Below are 19,058 nucleotides of genomic sequence, written 5' to 3'. Positions count from 1 at the left end.
CCCTTGTCCCTGAGCCAGCGCTGGGTTCAGGGTATTCTGCTGAACAAGAAGAGGAAGCAACTAACAGTGAAATGATAAAATTTGTTTCAAGAGTGAGAACTGAGCTGTGTTTTTTCCATCAACAACTGTTAGGAGTTTGATAATCAAGATGGTATCGTAAGTGGCTTCTCAGTTGTCAGATTTAGTATGTTCAGTCGTTCTCTGAGTGTGAGTGTCTTTCCTGAACCAGCAGTTTTTCTTGTTGCTTTAACCTTTGTCCCCGTTTGTGCATTTTGCTGTGACACTGGATTTTGACCTACTTAACAAAAATCAATGCAACTTTGGCAGATAATATCTACCTGGAAATTCTGCACTCGAGTAGTCAAGAACTGAAGGAGGCACGAGAAATTTTGCGTAAAATAGAACGACGTGAATTATACAAGTGTTTAGGAGAGACTCGACCTGAAGCAAAGAAGGAAGTTTCAAAGGTAATGTCCATTGGTTGAATTCTGAATTCTGTCCCGGTAAAAGTGTTCTATAAGTTGCTGACCATCTTTTTTTTCCTCTGTCTCTCTGTGGTTTTTTTTTGTTTGCTTGTTTGGGGTTTTTTTTGTTTTTGCTTAACTGCTACTCCTAAAATAGTGTCAAAAGTTGTCCTGTCTTTATGTAGCTGAGCCATGAAACATATTATAGGAACTTGGGAAGACTTTTATCTACAAACAGCCAGCAGAATGGCAAGAGGTTGAAATTCCGAACTCAATTATTGCAGAAATATTTCCAGAAAAACCTGTTTTCTGAAAAATACAAAATTGCATAAAAAGCTGATAGAGTCCGGTGATTGAGAAGGTTATTGCTATCATCTTTTGTTCATTAAAATTTCGAAATAATAAGGAACGCTTTTGCTTTGAATCATAATTTGTGTGCTTTACTTTGAGAACAAATGTCAAACTGAACAATTTCCATATTTATTGGTATTAAATTGTATACTTGGCATGAGCATACACCTATTTTTCTAATGTTTGCTTTTCAAAGCACTCAGCAGGCATTGATTTAACTGCTGTTGTCTTATTTCAAAATAATGCTATATTAGAGCTGATGTTGCTTCAGATGGCTTAGCTTTTCTAGTAACATGCTATACCACATTATCAGATCATCAGTTAATTGTCTTTAAACTTCAGCCATGATGCTTAAAATTTTCCGTGGCAAATTTCCAGAAGTGGCCGACTGTATCTGTAAAGCTTTAATAAAGATAATTTCAGCTCTTTTAAAGAAAAAGGTTAGAGAAAGACGACTAGATGTCTTACTGCTCTGTTCATCTTTGTTTGAAGAGAAGATTTGCTTGTGTTCTTTGGCTAAGAAAAAGTAGCATTAAGAGATTCTGTATTAAAAAGCAGGAGGAAGGAAAACATCTGCAGACTAAGGTCAGCACAACATGAGATGGTTGTACGTTGATTGTCAGGGTGCTGCCCTCTGAGAGGAGGAGTTCAGGGTAGACAGCCTGACCAAAAAGGAGATGGGCAGGGGGTGAGTTACCCGAGTCCCACCTTGAACCAGTCCCTTTTAGAAGCCTGGTTAATGAAAAGAAAAACTCTCACTTGGAAAATCTGTCTGGGGATATCCAGTGTGCTGTGCTGGAGGGAGACGGGATCGCTGGGGCTGCCGTGATGATGTCCAGCTGATGCTTCGTGGCTTCTGATGCTCAGCTGAGGGACTCGGGGAGTTTTTCCTCCTGTGGTGCAGGAGTATTGTAGAATCAGCCGCCTCTGCCGTGCTGCAGGTGAGCGCTGGCTGGGCCAGACAGGCTGTTGTGCTCCCCAGGAGGCTGCAGTGGCCTTGTAAGTTTGGGTTGGAAAGGACCTTTAAGGGTCATCTAGTCCAACCCCCCTGCAATGAGCCGCTCAAAACCTTGTCCAGTTTTGTCATCTTCAAGCTGGCCAGAGCTGAGAACATCCCAAACAGCTAGAGTTCTGAAATACAAACCTGAGTTTCCAGTTAATAGAAACTGGAAGAGGTAACTTTAAAAAAAAAGGCAAGCGAACAACACCACCAAGAAAGGAGAAAGTTAGCACATATACATTCTGATACAGCATAGGAATAAAAGAGCATCCAAACAGGCTGCCTGCTGCCAGTTGCCTCCTGGCAATTCTTTCCTGTAGGTTTGCTCTCAATCTAAATCTTCCCTTGGCTTCTTGAGCCACAATAGACCACACGTGGCTTGGCTTGGCAACATGTGTTATTCCCTGCTCTTCTTTGCAATCTCCCTGCCTTTGCAATGGACAAATCAGAAGCAAAGAAAAATGCTGCTAGTTGAATTCTTCCCTTCTGGACCTGTCTCCTGGCTGCTCTGTGCTGCATTTGAAGCTTTTCTCCCAGGAGTCTTGGCTGGTCCCAGGACACGTTGCTTCATGGAATCTTGCATCTTCCCCAGGACATAGCAGCCCTGGGAAAAGGTGCACAGGCGACCTTCTCTCTGCTGCCCAGCCACAGCTGGTTAATGAGAATTTCTGCATTTCCATGAACAGCTGCTCTCCATCACACCACGCTCCTCTGCTTGGCTTGAACCTAGCAGCCGGCAGGGAATATTCCTTCAGGTCCACAAACAGACAAAAGCCCCTTGTGGGTTTCAACTTCAGCTTTTGAAGTAGGTCACCATCCCCTCCAAATAACTTGCTGTTTCTGTTTGTCTGTTTTTATAGTGATTAATGACATTATAGATCTAGTTTATCTCTTGGGTGTTTGTATAGGTATAAAAGCTTTATTAGAGGATGAGATCCTGCAGCCCTTCATTTAAAAAAAAAAAAAAGTTCAGTAAACATGTTCAGTTTTCAGCTTTGGGGAACTTAATTTCAAAACATTTGTATTAGTAAAACAATTGCTTGAAGGTCCTTATTTTCTGCTTTTGTGGAAACTTCAACACCCTGGATGGACTCATACTGTCTCTGCCCCTCTATCCCCCCTCTCTTCCTGTCATCAGGTGTAAAACTCTTCCCCCACAGGCGGCTGGTATTTGGGTCTTCTCAGTTATATAACCTTGGGGTTTTTTGTTTTCCTAAAAATGGGTAGGAGACTTATGACTAAGATATACAAGGATTCAAACCAGCAGATTGCTGCAAGAAGAGTCTGTCAAGCTATGAAGAAATTAAAGCTTCAGCTTAGTAACACGTTCTGTCAGGTATTTTTTGCCTTGGTCTAGACGTGATAGTGCATAAATGTAATCTGAGTTTACTGTCTCTTTTTCAGAATAATAAACTGGAGGAAAGTTTTTGGCTTGGATTCAGCAAAATGCTTCCTCCAAATGTGGAGATAAAGGCCGAAGATATCATAGTTGATGTAAATATCACTTAGAGCGGGCTCAGAGGGCCTTGCATACCATAGTGAGAACTGGAGATAAGTTTCAATACATTTTCAAACTGAAAAAGCAAAACCCTGGGGTTGCCTCACAAATGCCGTCCCAGCCGTTCAGCTCGAGGTGCTGAGGGCAGCGAGTTGGGAGGGCCTGGGGACAGACCGGGCTGTCATTGGGCTCTCTGCTCCTGGTGCCGAATGTGTCCTCCCCTGGCTGTCCCCACTCTGAAAAGGAGCAGCAGGGAACCTTTGAGGTTCAGCAATGGCTTTAAAGTTGACAGTTGGGGCAGCACTGCTGCAGGGAGTGGGGCAAGGAGACCGCGGGCCTGGGTGGGGGATAATGGGCATGGTGACTTCCAGGCTTCTGGCACAGCCCCGCTGCTGGGTGGCCGTCACCGCTGCGTTCTGTCTGCTGCACAAAGCACCGTGCTGCCCCAGCTCGGTCTCCAGCCAGCGCTGGTGGGAGGGAGAGAACTGGAGACAGGAGGGAGCTTGAGCAGCCTGCAGGCATTCAATAGCCTGACCTTGTTCTTGGGTAACTTGGGGAAGAGCCAACAAGCGGCTTTCCACAGAGCGCATCACAAACCACTTCTAAAGCTCCCTTGCACTGAAGATCCACATCAGGCTGGGTGAGATTGTTGCAGGTTATTTAGCTTTAAAGCAGTTGACTGTGCTTTCCCTGTCCCACAAATTGGAGTCATGGGGAAGTGGGCTCCCCTCTGCTGACCACAAAACTGCTGGTGTACCGAGCAGATGTAAATGATGTTGTCTAAACCTCTTGTTTAAAATTGTAAGCTCTATTGCTGCCTCTGTGGGTTGTGTTTTGGGGACACAGGCTGGCAGGGGCCCAGCATGCTCCCCCTGTTTGAAACTGGAGCGTTTCAGAGCATGACTGGGAGCTGGTCGGTGTAAATGTGAATTTTCACCTGGCAGCTTCAGAACAAATGGTGGTAGAAGAAAATACATAAAATGCAAATCCCAGATTGTTTTATTAAGTAATCATTTGTTAATTACTGTTCTATTTGAATAGTGTTATTTACAGAAGTATAGTGTGTATCGTTTTGTATTTGTCGTGAGAAAACTAAAGACAAACATGAGCAAATGCCATTTTCTCTGTTTTGCATGCAAGGTTATCAATATGGATTATGGAATGAAAGACCAGAATCCCATTGACAATGTTCGCTTCTTTTGCAAGGCTAATCCTTCCAAGCCCATCACGATCAACGAAAATCAGGTAGTCTTTTATTTTCCTCAGCTGGCTTCTGAAGGGCATCTTCTTCACAGCTTGCCATGGAAGCGGTTCCAGCCCTCCGTGAGAGTTCTTGCAGGACTCATGGAGAGCTTGTGGAATCCATGTCCTTGCAGGTCTTTTGTGTGTGTTGTGCTGCGGCAATCTGGAGTGATGACAGCCTTTGCTTATGAACGGCGTTAACTTGGATACACTGGGAGTCTCAGAAAAATACAGTTGGTTTGGATAAAGCTCATGGATTGTAGTGGGATTGTTTTACCGCTTGCCATTTGTATTCAGATTTAAAAAACAGAAGTTCAGTGGACTTTATATTCCAAGAAATACTAAAGCTTATTTCTTTTTTATTCCAAAGGTTTCAAAGCTTTTACCCAAGACATTTTCAGAGCAGGTTATCCGTGTTTATTGCAAAAGTCAAGATCCAGCCGTTTTTCCAGCTGCAAAACAGTATTTTGTTCAGTGGTGTATAGAAAATGATTTCACCAAACCACAGGTAACAAATTCACATGTTGTTTTTCTTGTTCTTGGAGCGCTTCGCCTTCGTCCATAAGCTTCCTATTTCATTAAAACACTTGGCATTCAGGCCTTGTCTTTGTGGCAGAGCCACTCCTCACTAACCGAGCTCCTGGTTTTATTGCAGCTTGCATCTGAGCATGCTTTAGTTTCACTGAAACAGTGATGGACTTGCATGGATTTAACTTATGTGATTTGAAAAGTCATATTTTTATAACAAAGTTAGTATCCACAGACACTCACCAGTTCACGGATGCAGGTTTCCTCATACAAAGGCTTAAAACAGCACTCAGAAATTAACAGGTTTTCTGTTGCTTTCCCACTTTCCCTTCCTTGTTCACCAGTTGTCAAACCCTGGAGATTCACGGTCAGTCCATTTGCCCTGAGTTAGAGGAGCTTGGAGCCAGGGGGGGTCAGGCTCTGCTCCCCAGGAACAAGCGCCAGGACCAGAGGAAACGGCCTCAAGTTGCGCCAGGGGAGGTTGAGGTTGGATCTGGGGAACAATTTCTTCCCCAAAGGGCTGTGGGGCATTGGAACAGGCTGCCCAGGGCAGTGCTGGAGTCACCATCCCTGCAGGGGTTGGACAGACGGAGATGAGGTTCTCAGGGACAGGGGTCAGTGCCAGGGCTGGGGGAACGGTTGGACTCGATGATCTTGAAGGATCTCTTCCAACCAGAATGATTTATGAATCTATGATTCTAAATCTGCTGTTACATTTCTCCCCTGATGGTTGGCTCTCACTTCATTTGTCTGATAGTCGTACCAGGTACAGGAACAGCTTTCTGTGGTTCCATGCACTTCAGGTATTTTCCACTATCTGGGATCAAGCGTCAAAGTGAAATAAATGCCTATATTAAAGTCTCCAAGTTGCTTAAGGAATGCAGTGTGAACAGTTTGTTCTGCGAACCATGTATTTTTTTCTTTTCATCAAGTGTGTTAATATCCCTGACTTTGCTTTTTTTTTTTTTTTTTTTTGCTAAAGAGACCTGCAAGTCTCATTTGGGGAAAGAGCTACATCCTCTGAAATGAAAGATCCCTCAGTAGATGAGTGTTCTTATGTGCTGGAGCTGCAGCTGTGGGCACAAACAACTTGTTTGAGGCTCGTTCTGAGGTCTTACTTCTGACATTGATCTTTTGGGAGCTGTTAATTTCAGAAGGGCTTTTTGCAGATGGATCAAGCAGCAAGCATTATCTCCTTGTAGCTCGTAGAGTCTGGTTGTATCCTACAGGCAGAGTCTTCCCATGCAGGGATATCCATCTCGCGGGCCCTGGCATGTTGCAGAACGTAGAAATGTGTCTCACCAGCTTATTTCTGCACTTAGGTTATTGCTCTCTTGTCTGTGTGCGCGGTGTCTGAGCAGTAGAATCACATCCATACCTGACAAGGGTGAGCACGGCTGGCTCAGACCACAGCAGGGTCTGTACCGGCGGATGTGTTTGTGAGAGGCACAACCGAGCACCCACAGCTGGGAAACTGCAACAGTTTTAAATGAGATACTGTGGCAAAGTCAGAGGAAACACTTACATGATGTTTCTGCTTTGTGTACCAACGCCCAAGGTACAAGCCTGCTGATGTTCTAGATATGCTGGTGATAATTTAGGGATGAGTGAGCTGCCAGTGGTGAAGGCTTCTCAGATACGTGCGGAATTTTCTTTCCTCCTCACCAGATGCAACCACTGACTTACAGCACTTTCCATCCCGAATGTGCAGTCTTCAATATTTGTCGATTTACAATGCTTCTAGGGCCTTGCATTTACTTTTTTCTATTAAGTCTGATACTGGACTTTTTTGTCCCTGCTTTAGGATAGAAAGCAAAAGTGAATGTATGATCATTAATGTTTTCTGACTTCTAATAACAGGACAGTGATGTGGTTGCCCCTCATCTGACTCCAATAAAGAAAAGCTGGAATAAGACGAGAGATGATGAGCACAGGACATCTGAGCACTCATGCAGACAAAAGCTTTCTTTTGATAAGTAACACTTTCACGTTTGCACTATTCGGTCTGCTCCTTCAGAAGATCAGCAAACCTGATTCTTTTAAAAGCCAGTTGGATGGACTGTATGAATTTATGGAACAATGCAGAAATGCATTTTACAATACAGTAGGTTTTAAATGTAGGTATTTAAACAAAGTGCATATTCCAAATAGAATTCTAAAAAATGAAGAACCTATTACAGCAGGACAAACTCAGTTCTCGTTGTTGAATGTATTGGCACTATGCAGCAAGAGTAATTTTAAAAATTGCAATTCATCATTATTACAAGAAGTGCTGAAGACAGATTACTGTTCCTTCGCGATCCCTTCTTCAGATGATTGTGATATGACGTGAACTAGCGGAAGAACTTCCAGCTCAGGTTTGGGGGTTTGTTTTGTTTCTTTTTTTTTTTTTTTTTTTTTTTTTTTTCCCCCTCGAAGTACCTGAGGAAGAGAGAAGTGAGTGTGCTTCTGACACTGAAGTGGGGTAATAGAACTTTGAAATAACCATAGATGGCATCTTCAAGAATAGCAGAACAAATTTCATTTAAAAAAATGAGGGGAGAGGAGAATCTTTAAATAACCAAAGATTACTTTTCTGTTATTCAAAAAGCTGCTGATGATTCACGCCTCTTGCTCTAAGTGCGACTACAGTTTTTATTGCCATAACAATGCATTGCAGTGGCATGCAGCCTTTTGTTGTTTTATAGTGTATTTTTGTTACATTGAATGCTGTATTGAATGTTATATTTTTACTGTTAACACTGAACAGCAAAACGCGCCCATTGCCGGGGTGCCCGCGGGAGGGCAGAGCGGCCCCGCCGCTGTCAGGACACGGCACCGCGGGCTGCGCCTGGTCCTGCGGCACCGCGCTCGGCCAGGCCCTGCGCGAACCCTCCAGTCTTGTCTCCCTTCCCTCTTGCCCCTGGACTTCTGATCACTGTTCCTGTGTCATTTTTTTATCCCTTGTAGAACTATAAAGGTTCTCACATTTTTCCCTTACTGGAAGGACTCCTGAGTGGTGCCAAATGTCTGTCCAGTTGGAAAAGTGACTGAGGAAGAATTTTTTCCTCTCATCTTTTACTCAGGTCTAAGAGGAAGGCTGCTTTCATTGAATAAAACCTAAAAGCTTGAAAAAGCCCATCCTCAAAACTGAAAATGCAAAGCAGAAAGTCAAGTAATGCTCAGAAATTGGAATGAGCTTTGGGTTTTTATATCTGAAGTGGGGAAAGAAAAGCTCAGCATTCCATTTTGGCAGCCCAGCGTGGGTAACTGGTTAGTTGCTGAAAACTAACACAACGCAAAGTCACTGTGAGAGAACTGCAGAACTCTCTCCATCTCTGATTGCGTTTCCTTTGCCCTTTTTCTCACGGGAACTGACGGCTGGTAGGCAGAGGGAAGGAGAACAAGCTTTCATGTACTCACTCAGAGTCCATTTGTTGAAATAACCAGGAGCTGCTTTGCACTCTGCTGCTTTCTGATGTACATGTACCTGTCTGTCTAAAGGTGACACGGTGCTGCCTCTGCTGTTCATATCTTTAACAATATTTCAGATCTGCAGGTGTACCAGATAACTGTTAGAAGGGGTTGTAACCTCTTTAAAAGCTTTTAAAGAATTTCTTATTATGCTTCAAGAAACATCATCATAGAGTAAAAGCATTTATCTCCCTTATGGGCATAAAATCAAGTGTTGTTCAGAATAATGTAATTGTGTTACTGTTGCTTGGGCTTGTTTTGAATCTGTTATAAAAGGTGCACTTTATACTTGGGAAGTATGTTTTGCTTATGTTTAAGGAAAAATTCATACTTAATGTTAAATTCTGAGACAGAGCATTTCTTTTTCTCCTGTTAATCTGAGCCTCTCGGGACTGAGAATAAATTTATAAACAATTATTTTATTCTTCTAAGGAATTGCACTGTTAAAAACAATTTCACGGCACAAACAGCCAAATGTATTCCTGAAGGGCGAACGCTGCGGATCTTCCCGCTGGAGGAGGTGGTTTCGTGATTTCTGCTCACCCTGGCGGGAATGTCCCTGCAGCGGAGCCGGCTCGGCTGGAAGGGGCAGCGCTGGGGGAGCTCACGCGGTTGTGCCGAGCGGAGGATCCAGCCTGTGCTGTGCCGAGCGGTGAAACCGCAGCCGCGGCAGAGCAGCCAGGCCAGCCTGGCTGGAGGGGCTGTGAAAGGAGAAGCAAAGCTGTGCTTGACCAACCCAGGCCAACCCAGGCCAACTCCTTTCTACGGTGAAAGGAGTGGCCTGGTGGCTGAGGGGAGCAGTGGGCATTGTCTGCCTCTGCAAGCTGTTGAAGTGTGGGCTGGATGAGCAGAGAGGGGGGTGGGTTGAAAACTGGCCGAAGGGCTGGGCCGGAGAGTGGTGGGTCAGTGGCACAAAGTCTAGTTGGAGGCCAGTGACCAGTGGGGCACCCCAGGGGTTAACACTGGGCCCAGTCCCAGTGATCTTCAGTACTGCTCTGGATGATGGGACGAGGTCCATGCTCAGCAAGTTTGCAGATGGCACCAAATGGGGAGGAATGGCTGATACCCCAGAGGGACCTCATCAGGATGGAGAAATGGGCTGACAGGAACCTTGTGAAGTTCAACAAGGAGAAGTGCGAAGTCCTGCTCCTGGGGAGGGTCAGTCCCAGGCACCAGGATGTGCCAGGGGCTGCCCAGCTGGGGAGCAGCTTGGTGGGAAAGGTCCTGGGGGGCCTGGTGGGCACAAGTTGACCATGAGCCAACAATGTGCCCCCGCAGCAAAGAAGGCCAATGGTGGTGACCTAATGGACAGCACTGGAAGTGTCCCAGCAGGGCCAGGGAGCGGATCCTGCCCCTCTGCTCGGCACTGCTGAGGCGGCCCTGGGGTGCTGGGCTCCCCAGTACAAGAGAGACAGGGACACACTGGAGAGAGTCCCGTGAAGGGCCGTGAAGATGATGAAGGGCCTGGAGTGTCTCTGCTATGAGGAGAGGCTGAGAGAGCCGGGACTGTTCCGCTGGAGCAGAGCAGGCTCAGAGATCCCAGCAGTGTGGAGATACTGGAGGGAGGTGCAGAAAGGACAGAGCCAGGCCCTTCCAGTGGTGCCCAGGGACAGGACCAGAGGACCAGAACACAGGAAGGTCCCTCTGAACATCAGGAAACACTTTTTTGCTGCGAGGGTGACCGAGCACTGGCACAAGTTGCCCAGGGAGGTGGTGGAGTCTCCATATGTGGAGATACTCAAAAGCAGCTTGGACACGGTGTATCTGGGAGGATATGGAAAGGGAGGGAGGGAGGGACAAACCTCAGTCCCACTAATTGATGGGCCCTCAAGAGGCTACAGGTGACCAGGACTTTGCAGCTGGTTGGGGTGTAACCCTGGGGGTCTGGGACATCGGAGGGGGTCAGTGGGATGCTGCAAGCGGAGGAGGAGGGAATACACCGGAGGTTGGCTGAAAAAGGGTATAACAGGCTTGTGGGTAAAATGGGGCCAGTCAGTGCCTTGTTTGCCTGATCCCCGTGCCTCATCTGTCTTATCTTCTGTCTCTCTCCCGCAGGCTGTGTGTGCATGTGCGTGCGTGCTGCAGGGAGCAGCTGCTGCAGACGTGGGTGCGGGTGGGTTTGGGGCTGGCAGCTGCAGCTGCAGCGGCGCTGCGGGCAGCCCTGGCCTGTGCCCAGTGCCGCCTGTGCCCAGTGCCGCCTGTGCCCAGTGCCGCCTGCCGTGTCGTCCCCACATCGGGTGTCTGGGGCGTGTGACAACCTCAAAGCACTCCCCTGGTCCTTAGCAGAACAAAGGGCCATGTTATGCATTAAACATTTAGGTTTTGTTACTTTGGGAGGATTAGGTGGATGGCTGTGGAGGCAGACATCTCCTCTTATCTTTCCCAAGGTTTTGTGTTTGGCTGTGGTGTCAGACACCTTAATCAGTGGAGGCCCCATGGCCTAATCGGGGTGATAATTGGAATGATAGAGGTGAACCACCTGTCGGACAACCTATTATCAGAAGAAACCGTGAACCAACAGCTACCCCTGATGGGCAAAGCAACTCAGTTCTGGTCAGTACTGTGAACTTTCCCCTAGTTTGAAGACCCCAGACCCATTTCCAGAAGAGTCTTCCTGATTAGCATGAAGAGCAAACAAAGCGAGGAGATGAACCGCCCACATGTAAACGAACTGTGTTATGAAATGACCCTGTGCGTGGCTCAGGTGTGGCGTGTATGTGCTGTGCAGCGTGACCAAAGTCTTCAAAGCGAGCACCCTCCTTCCATAGGACATCACCGCTGGATCGATAACCTGTGGAGTGCTGACATATTACTCTCTCTCTTATATCTTAGTTTTCCTTCTACCTCTCTCTTTTCCTTTTTCTTGAACATATGTATCATTGTAAGTTCCGCTATTCAAGTCTTGTTAAGTTTTGCGTTATAGTTACTAATTGTTGCCAATCCACCATTTTTAGAAGGACTTTCTCTGTTAATGTATTGATAAGTTTTGTGATATTATGTTGATGAGTTTTTACAGGACTTTGGTCATCTGAATGTGAACAACCCAGTGTTTCAAAGATAGCCATTGTGTAGTGTAAGCCAGGCATGTAGAAATAGGAGGAGAAGAATCACTCCCAGATGCAGGTGCAGGGAGGAAAGCACCCAGTTCTGTGCAACTGCAACTGTGTAACTGCAAGTTGCATCCTGAACCATTTGCTCCTGCCAAATGGATAAGACCGTTACCGCTTGCTTTTGCCAAATGGATAAGATTCTGCTTTCTCGTGATAGACAATAACTGATCAATGCTCTTCTTTATGTAATAGAAAGTCATTGTCTGTGTAATAGACACTCATTGTTTAAGTTGCAACATAGATGTAGGACGTAATGGTGTAAAGAATGTATAAATACATCAGTGTAACCATCAATAAATCGGCTCATGATGATCATATTGGTCGTGTCGTGAAGTCCACAGTACCCTCACGTCAATATTATATTATACTTTTGCCAAGTCACTAATTGCTGTAATTTGTATTCTACCATGTGCTTTTAGTAAATTCATAATTGAATTGGACCCCTGGAGTGATTGTCTGTCATTCACTTCTCATTACTGCACAGAACTACCCAGAGTTAACTCACACCCGATCTCGTCTGTTGAGTCAGGGCACGTGTCACGTTCAGAGTTAACTCATCCCTCATCCCATCTGTTGGGACAGGACCGGGCGGACGTGTCATTCACAGGCAAACTTTAAGCTGGACCATCTGGCGCAGAGGGGGCTGTGGTGGGGTAAGAGGACTGGGATGTGGGCAGGGGCCCAGGCAGCTTGAGGCAGCCCCACCCCTGGGGTACATGGCTCAGCAGCCGGGCAGGAGGGTCCTGGGCTGGAGCAGCTGGAGGAGGCGGCCGGTCCTGACGTCCTTCAACACCGCCAGATGCTCCCCCGACCCAGCGGTGCTGTGCTGGGTGCCATGGGCAGGGCAACCTCTGCCTTGGAGCGGGGAGCACGCAGCGAGGTGTGGGCAGGAGGGAGCATCTGCTGGGGTGGGTGGGTGAGTGGGGGCAGAAGGACCGGGTCAGCTCCTGCAATGGAGGGTGATTGCTGGGGCTGCGCAGCAGCTCAGTCAATGACTTTGGAAAGGGCATGAGTAGTCAATTAGCATGAGGAGAGAGGAGCTGGCCATGGAGCATCTTCAAGGGGCTGTGGGAGATGGAATCGGCAGGGAAATGGCCGGTGAGGTTCGACGTGGAAAGGCGTAGGGTGGGGATGTGTGTGTAAAGTGATGCAGCCAGCGGCTCGGTGGGATCCAGGCTTCACAAATTGCAGGTTTAGGGTAGGAGCTGACAATGGGTGATGCTTCAGCTCAGTGCCCAGCCACGCTCCCAAAATAAACCAAATGCAGCCAAACCAGGCAGGCCCTTGTTCTCCTGTGAAAACCCCTGGGCCACCCCCCCCTGCCTTGGACCGCACTGGTGGGGCTGGTCCTGCTGCTGGGACAGGAGCAGCGGCTGGTGCAGCAGGAGCAGAGCTGCCCTGGTGTCCAGGGCCGAGAGGCTGGGCTGCATCAGTGTGGCAGCTGTGCACCCCTGAAAACATCTGGGCTTTCCAATAGGGCAGTTGATGGCTCTTCAGCACCTTTTGTGCCCCACTGTCCCTGTCCTCAAATACGCACCTGGGTCCGTACTGACCATCATGTCCCCCCTGCCTGGCCATGGTGACTCCTCATGTTCACCACCCCCTGGCTGGGGGAGCAGGAGGGGTGGGACCCTTGGTCAACAGATGGGAGCCTCAGCCGAGGAGGTGCCCAGGCTGAGAATCTGAGGACCTTCTGAACCATCCTGGTAACGATCAAAGCTCAGATTCAACTCAGATATCAATGGAGCTGCCAGAAACCCCAACTGGAGTTGGTCTCCTCAGAGCAGCAGGTCTGCAGTTGGAGACTCTTATTCTTAGACTGGCCACCTAAGGAACATTCCCCAGGGACTGAGACACCTCGCCGACCTGGTAAGTGATCTGGGTACCCTTGAGAGTCCTCACTTTGACACCAAGTGAGAAGATGCGCTTTTGGAATCATCACTCTAGTGTTTTGTAGTTGTTTTTCTGTTAAACAGCTCTGTTTAGAATAAAGTCTGTTTGGAGCTTATCGCCTGCCTCAATTGATTTTTGGGGTCCCTCTGTGACAGCTGGCCAGCGAAGAAGCAGCAGGTCATGGAGCAGCGGGAGGGAAGGGGCCTGGGGCCTCCTGTTCTCCCCTCCGTTGGGAGCAGGGTGGGGTGAGGTGCCCACGGCAGCCTGGACACCCCCGAGGAGGAAGCCATGGTCCTCGGGAAGTGACGAGGTGGACAGGGAGTGTGGACTATGGCAGAGGGGGGGACAGGTCCCCACAGACCCCAGGGCAGCACCCTGGGCTGACCCCCATCTTGCTGAGGGCGCATGGCTGAGACGGGGCACGGCCGGTGCTCTGACCTGCTCACCGCCACTTGCTTTGCACAACTTCACTGTGCTATTTTTTTTGTTTCCATGGCAGGGACAATGCTGGAGTGCAGCTGTGCCTGTTTATTGATGAGAAGTCACCGTATGTCCCGTCAGCCCTCATAGCACCATCCCTGTGGCAGAGGCTGCCCGTGCACGCTCGGTCCTGCCGGCATCGCGCTGCTCCGCCTGGGCACCCTGCGGGGCTGGCCCTGCCACGCACCCTCCTCCCGGGGACTCTGCATGGTCCCGGTGGGCAGGTGCTCGGTGCCAGCGCTGGGCCAGTCCTGCAGCCACCCTGGGGACACCAGCATGGTGGCAGCAGCACTGCAGGGGGGCTGCGATCCCACCGCAGCCTGTCCCCATCGCACTGCCCCCACTGGTTGTTGGCATGTGAAATGGGGACACTGTGGGGACGGGGTGGAGGGAGGCAGGGACGAGGCTGTGCACCATCCCCAGGGGTCAGTGGGTGCTGGCGGGGAACGGCTGTGCACCAGACATCGGTCCCAAAGCCCCCGATGCCACCTTTGTCCCAGGTGTGGGCTGCAGGGTCACGCCAGGCCCCACACCTCCAGGTCCTGGACGCAGAACTCCTCCCGCGGCGAGAGGGTCTCGTTGTTGAATGTCTCGCAGTGGTGGCTGCCCCCGTGGTGCAGGTCCCCGTCCAGCCACAGCCCAAATCTGCCGCTGGGAAGGTGCCAACAGCACAGTGGGCTGAGGGTCCCCTCTCCTGCCTCCTCCGTGCCTGGAGACGTCCCCAGACCTCCCATGGGACCAGCCACCTCCCTGTCCCCATTCTCAGGTGCCCTCCTGCTGAGGATGCCAGCCACGAAGGACGGGCAAAAAGCAGAGGGGGCATGACAAGCAGCCACCCCCAGGACTGTCAGCCAGCTGCAGGCAGCAGGGTCAGGGGTGGCATGGCCGGTGCTGCTGGACAACCTCCACCGGTGCTTTTGGCTTCAAACCAGCAGCGTGTGCCCAGACCCAGCTCCACAAGGCAGCCTGGGCGCGCATTGTGGCCCCAACAGCCATCGGGGCTGGGGAACCCCTGGGCTCCTACCTGCCCCCACCGAGCATCAGCAGGTCCACATCCCCTTTCATGAAGAAATCGTTCCTGCCCGTCCACCTGAACACCTGCATGGGGACAGCAGTTGGCTGGGACCATGGGAGGTCTGGGGACACAGCCTTGCCACCATCCTGCAAGGGACAGCTGGGGGCTGCTGAGCAAAGGCAGCTCTGCCCACCCCTGCTGAGTCCTGCTTTTCTAGAGGAAGACCTGGCTCAGCCTGTGCGCACCGTCCTGGTGCTGACCCGCACTCCCCAGAGGATGGCTGCCACCCACTGATGCCCCCAGCAGCATCGCTCACCGATGCCACCAGCCCTGCCACACACACAGACCCCGCTGGTACAGGTGGACATTGAGCTGCCTCCATGTCGCACTGACATGGGGCTGTGACCACCCTGGCATTCAGAGGGACCCCAGCAGGACAGGGCCCCCTTCCCTGGGCCCCTCTCCCTGCATGGCCGGCTGGGGTTTGCCTTCCCCCCGCTCCGGCCCTGGATGACCCCCAGGACTACAGTGGGCAGAGACCCAGCAGGGTCCCTTGGTTGCTTCACCCACATCTGGCCAAATGCGGTCATGTCTCCGACACATCACCCCAGACTCCTACCCAGCACCCTGGGGACCCCCTGGTGTGACTGGGTCGCAGGGGCATTGCCAGCCCCCCCCCCACCAGTCCGTGACACCCTATGGCTGCAGTCTGTGGCCCCCACCTTCAGCTCCGGGGAGAAGGAGAAGAGGAAGGTCTCTCCTGTCCCGTAGAAGCCATTGCTGCAGCGAAAGGTGGTGGCAGAGAAGGCACCGAAGGCCTGGAGGGGAACAGAGAGCGGGGGGACGTCCCATGCTGTGGTGCTCAGTGGGGCTCCCAGTGCCGGAATGCATTCCCCATCCTGCCGTCAGCAGCGAGGACGTGGCCGGGCCTTGGGCGACACCAGGTTTGCTGTCCCCAGGGGCAGCTGTGCTGGGGAGGATGCGGCCGTACCTGAGCCTCTGTGTCCCTGATGAGCAGCAGGGCTGGGGAGCCCGTCTGGCCCCCGCAGCGGTACAGGCTCCGCAGGCTGAAGCCGTCCCGGGCGGTGCAGTACAGCAGGTGCCAGGGCTGCTGCGTCAGCCGGGGGGGCAGGTGGGCACCCAGCTGGAGCACGGGGGGCTCAGCAGGGCTGCTCCTGAGCATCCTGCCCAGCCCAGAGCAGCCTCCCACGAGCACCCTCCCCACGAAGCGTGTTCTCAAGAGACCTGCCACCTGAGCATCTTCCCAAAAATGTGTCCCCACGCGTCCTTCCCCTGAGAGTGCTCCTGAGGGGTCTCCTCAGGCTCCCAGCACCCCAGCAGCCTCCCAGGATGGCCCCTCAAGCATCTTCACTCTGACAACCCTTCTGAAATGTCTCCCCGAACATCTCCCCGTGCTCTGGCACCCCCCCAAGCAGCGCTGCTGAGGTGGCTGTCCCTGAGGACAGGGGCATTTCATCCATCTGGCCTCTCACTGGTCCAGGTCCTGGCAAGACAGTGGCCATGGCTACATGGCGTGGAGGAGGTGATGGAGAGGGTGGGGGTCCCCGTGCTGGCGGGAGGGTCCCTCACCTCCTGGATCTCGCTGTCCCGCAGAATGCAGCTCGGCGCGCTCAGCACCAGCCTGCACGGCTCCTCCGGCGTGGGGGCTGCTGGGGCTCCCTCCCAGCCCCGCTGCTCCTCTCCAGCTGCGTCCCCGCGTCCCTCGGGCAGCTCCTCATCCTGGTCAGGCTGGGGACAGGTGCAGGTGAGTGTCCCGAGGGGGCAGCATCCTCAAACCCGCACACCCAGGGGCTGGGCGAAGGGGCCCAGAGGCCACAGGGATGGGCACTTGACTGAGCCTGCAGCCCAGCTCCAGGCTGTTCGTGGCCGCCCCGCCGTGCCGTGGCACCCTACCAGGCCATGACCCCGCTGTACACGGAAGTTCAAGGGTGTGGGGCACCCCAAGGAGGAGGCAGAGAGGAAGAGGAGGCAGGGGAGGCTTCCACAAGCTCAGCTCAACCTCAGCCATGGTGTCCCCTCCCTGCCCAGGGCTGGGCTGCAGCGTGTGTGGGGACAGGGATGTGCCTTGGTCCTGGTGGCAGCTGGTGACAAGTGTCTCAGGGTGGGAGTGGGTGCAGCCACTTCCCAAGGGCAGCATTTCCTTGCTGGTGGTGGGGAACAGGCAGAAAATACCCTGAGGGGACAGACAAGAGCAGCCCAAGGCAGCAGGAGATCTCCTGTCCCCAGGGTGCTTGAATCCTCGGGGGACAGCGAGTCTAAGGGGGCAAGTCCTGAGCGCGCCCATCACCCCCCGCACCGCCCAGCCCCTCACTCGCCCCAGGGCAGCCCCATCTGTCTGGCCAGACGCATCCCGCCCAGCCGGTGCCCCAGGGCTCGTTCCCAGCGCCCACCGCGCCACGCTGGACCTACCAGGAGGCGGTAGCGGGCGCGGAGCCCCCTCATTGCGGGTGTGCGGGTGCTGCTGGGGTGCTGCTAGCTGCACTGCCAGGGAGCCCTCGACACCGCCCCGGGTTAATGTTCACCCACGCTGGTCCCTCCCTGGCTGCCGGGCTGTGCCAGGGTCAGTAGGGGTGTTGGCAGCCTGCCCTGGCACATGGGGGACCAGGACGTGTCCCCCTGAAGAACCAGGTCCTGTGTGGGGCTGGGACGGGCGGGCTGGCATCCCCTCCAGCCAGGCCGGGGTGTCTGGTGACCATCACCTCCGTCACACCCCGGCTGCTCCTGGTCCAGGCTCTGGATCTCCAAGCAGGGAACCCCCAGGCTGTGGGGAGCCCTTGTTTTGGGATCAACAAGCAGCTCATGCTTGTGTTGCTCTTTGCAACACAACTGTTGCAATGGTTGTAGCAACTGCCAACAACTCCACTGTGGACACAGTGGCATGGGCCCCTCGCTGCGGGAGGGACACCCTGGGCTGCTGTCCCGCGGTCGGGTGGGCTGGGCCCTGGGAGAGCCGGGGCTCGGGGGGCTCGGCAGGGGCAGGAGGAGGGAACCCCCAGCCCAGGCAACTCCTGCCCCAGGTTCCTGCAAACCAGGGAGGGGCTGACGTGCCCCGTGTGTCCCCTTCCCACTGATGCCCCTCAAAACAGCCAGAATGGCTGTGAGACTGTGGGCCCAACAGTAACAGCGTCCCATTTATGCCAGTGTAGAAGTTCTGTGTGCCCTGCACGGTGGCACGATGGCCACAATGGCCTGTCCCAAGCCCTGGCCTCTCTGCAGGCATTTTGGGGCTGCTCCTCGCCCCCATGGCAGATCGGTCCTGGCTGCCCGGTGGAGGGGGTGGTCCCCACCAGGCTTTGATGGCAGCCGTGGCCCCAGATTGGTGCTGGGAGGTGGGGGTGCCTGGTGCTGGGCACACCTGGCACTTGGTCACTGGCAGGGCCCTGGGTGGCCCAGGTGGTCCCAGTGACCCCCAAAACCTTCCTGGGCCTCACCAACTGCCCAGGAGCCAGGATGGGGCACCCAGTCCCTGCCTGAGCTGCTGTAGGATGGCCATGCATGTCCCAGCTCTCTCCCTGTCCCTGCCCCTTCCATGTCCCTACCCATGCCAGCAGGGTCAGTCCCCGTCCTTTCCCCTGTCCCTGCCTTGGCCTTGACCCTGCTCCTGCCCTGTCTTTATCACTGTCTCTGAGTCTGTCCCTGTCCTCAACACGGTGCCTGCCACTGCACTGTCCCTGCCTGGTCTCTATCCCTGTCACCGCCCCTGCCCTGCACCTGCCTGTTCCCCATTCCTGCCCTTTCCTTTCCACTGGCCCTGCCCATGGACTTGCCTGCTGCCCTGTCCCAGCCCCTGCCCTTGTTCCTGCCCATTGCCCCTTCCTCTGCACTGTCTTTATCCCTGCCCCAAATTCTCTTGCCCCTGCCTCATCCCCTGCTCCTGCCCCCCGTGCTCACACCACTGCCTCTTCTCAGAACCACTTTTGAGTCCAGCTTTGGGACCTGCTCCCCGGAGGGTGTTCCCAGATGGAGCCAGCCTGGCAGGTGGGTGGCCAGAGTGGGGACCTGG

The 19,058-nt window shown here is 52.4% G+C and overlaps 2 protein-coding genes across 2 annotated transcripts in view; one reads left to right on the top strand and one right to left on the bottom strand.

Moving 5' to 3' along the window:
- Window positions 1-10,302, top strand: part of SAMHD1 (SAM and HD domain containing deoxynucleoside triphosphate triphosphohydrolase 1) — a 31,341-nt gene extending 21,039 nt beyond the window's left edge. The window contains exons 12-16 of the mRNA XM_065645866.1: window positions 328-467; window positions 3,220-3,309; window positions 4,454-4,558; window positions 4,926-5,063; window positions 6,944-10,302. Coding sequence (XP_065501938.1) covers window positions 328-467; window positions 3,220-3,309; window positions 4,454-4,558; window positions 4,926-5,063; window positions 6,944-7,063 — 593 coding nt within the window. The 3' untranslated portion in view covers window positions 7,064-10,302. The remainder of the gene's footprint in view (window positions 1-327; window positions 468-3,219; window positions 3,310-4,453; window positions 4,559-4,925; window positions 5,064-6,943) is intronic.
- A 4,232-nt stretch (window positions 10,303-14,534) lies between these two features.
- On the bottom strand, window positions 14,535-17,634 carry TLDC2 (TBC/LysM-associated domain containing 2). Its single transcript, XM_065645881.1, has 6 exons — window positions 17,465-17,634; window positions 16,625-16,783; window positions 16,026-16,178; window positions 15,757-15,852; window positions 15,044-15,117; window positions 14,535-14,670 (listed from the first exon to the last, which is right to left on the bottom strand). The coding sequence occupies exons 1-6, from the start codon at window positions 17,495-17,497 to the stop codon at window positions 14,535-14,537; spliced, it is 651 nt and encodes a 216-aa protein (XP_065501953.1). The 5' UTR covers window positions 17,498-17,634.
- Between the last annotated feature and the right edge of the window lie 1,424 nt (window positions 17,635-19,058).

The sequence above is a fragment of the Caloenas nicobarica genome, chromosome 15 (assembly GCF_036013445.1).
Source record: "Caloenas nicobarica isolate bCalNic1 chromosome 15, bCalNic1.hap1, whole genome shotgun sequence".
Taxonomy (NCBI): Eukaryota; Metazoa; Chordata; class Aves; order Columbiformes; family Columbidae; genus Caloenas; species Caloenas nicobarica.
Note: the sequence above shows the minus strand (reverse complement) of the source record. Positions and strands in the feature narration are given on the sequence as shown.

Excerpts from the sequence above, each read along its gene's own strand:
- TLDC2 (XM_065645881.1), bottom strand. The coding sequence starts at position 17,497 with ATGAGGGGGCTCCGCGCCCGCTACCGCCTCCTG. Across the intron at positions 15,118-15,756 it reads CCTTCTCCCCGGAGCTGAAG|GTGTTCAGGTGGACGGGCAG; the intron begins GTGGGGGCCACA and ends GTCCCCATGCAG. Across the intron at positions 14,671-15,043 it reads CTGATGCTCGGTGGGGGCAG|CGGCAGATTTGGGCTGTGGC; the intron begins GTAGGAGCCCAG and ends GCACCTTCCCAG.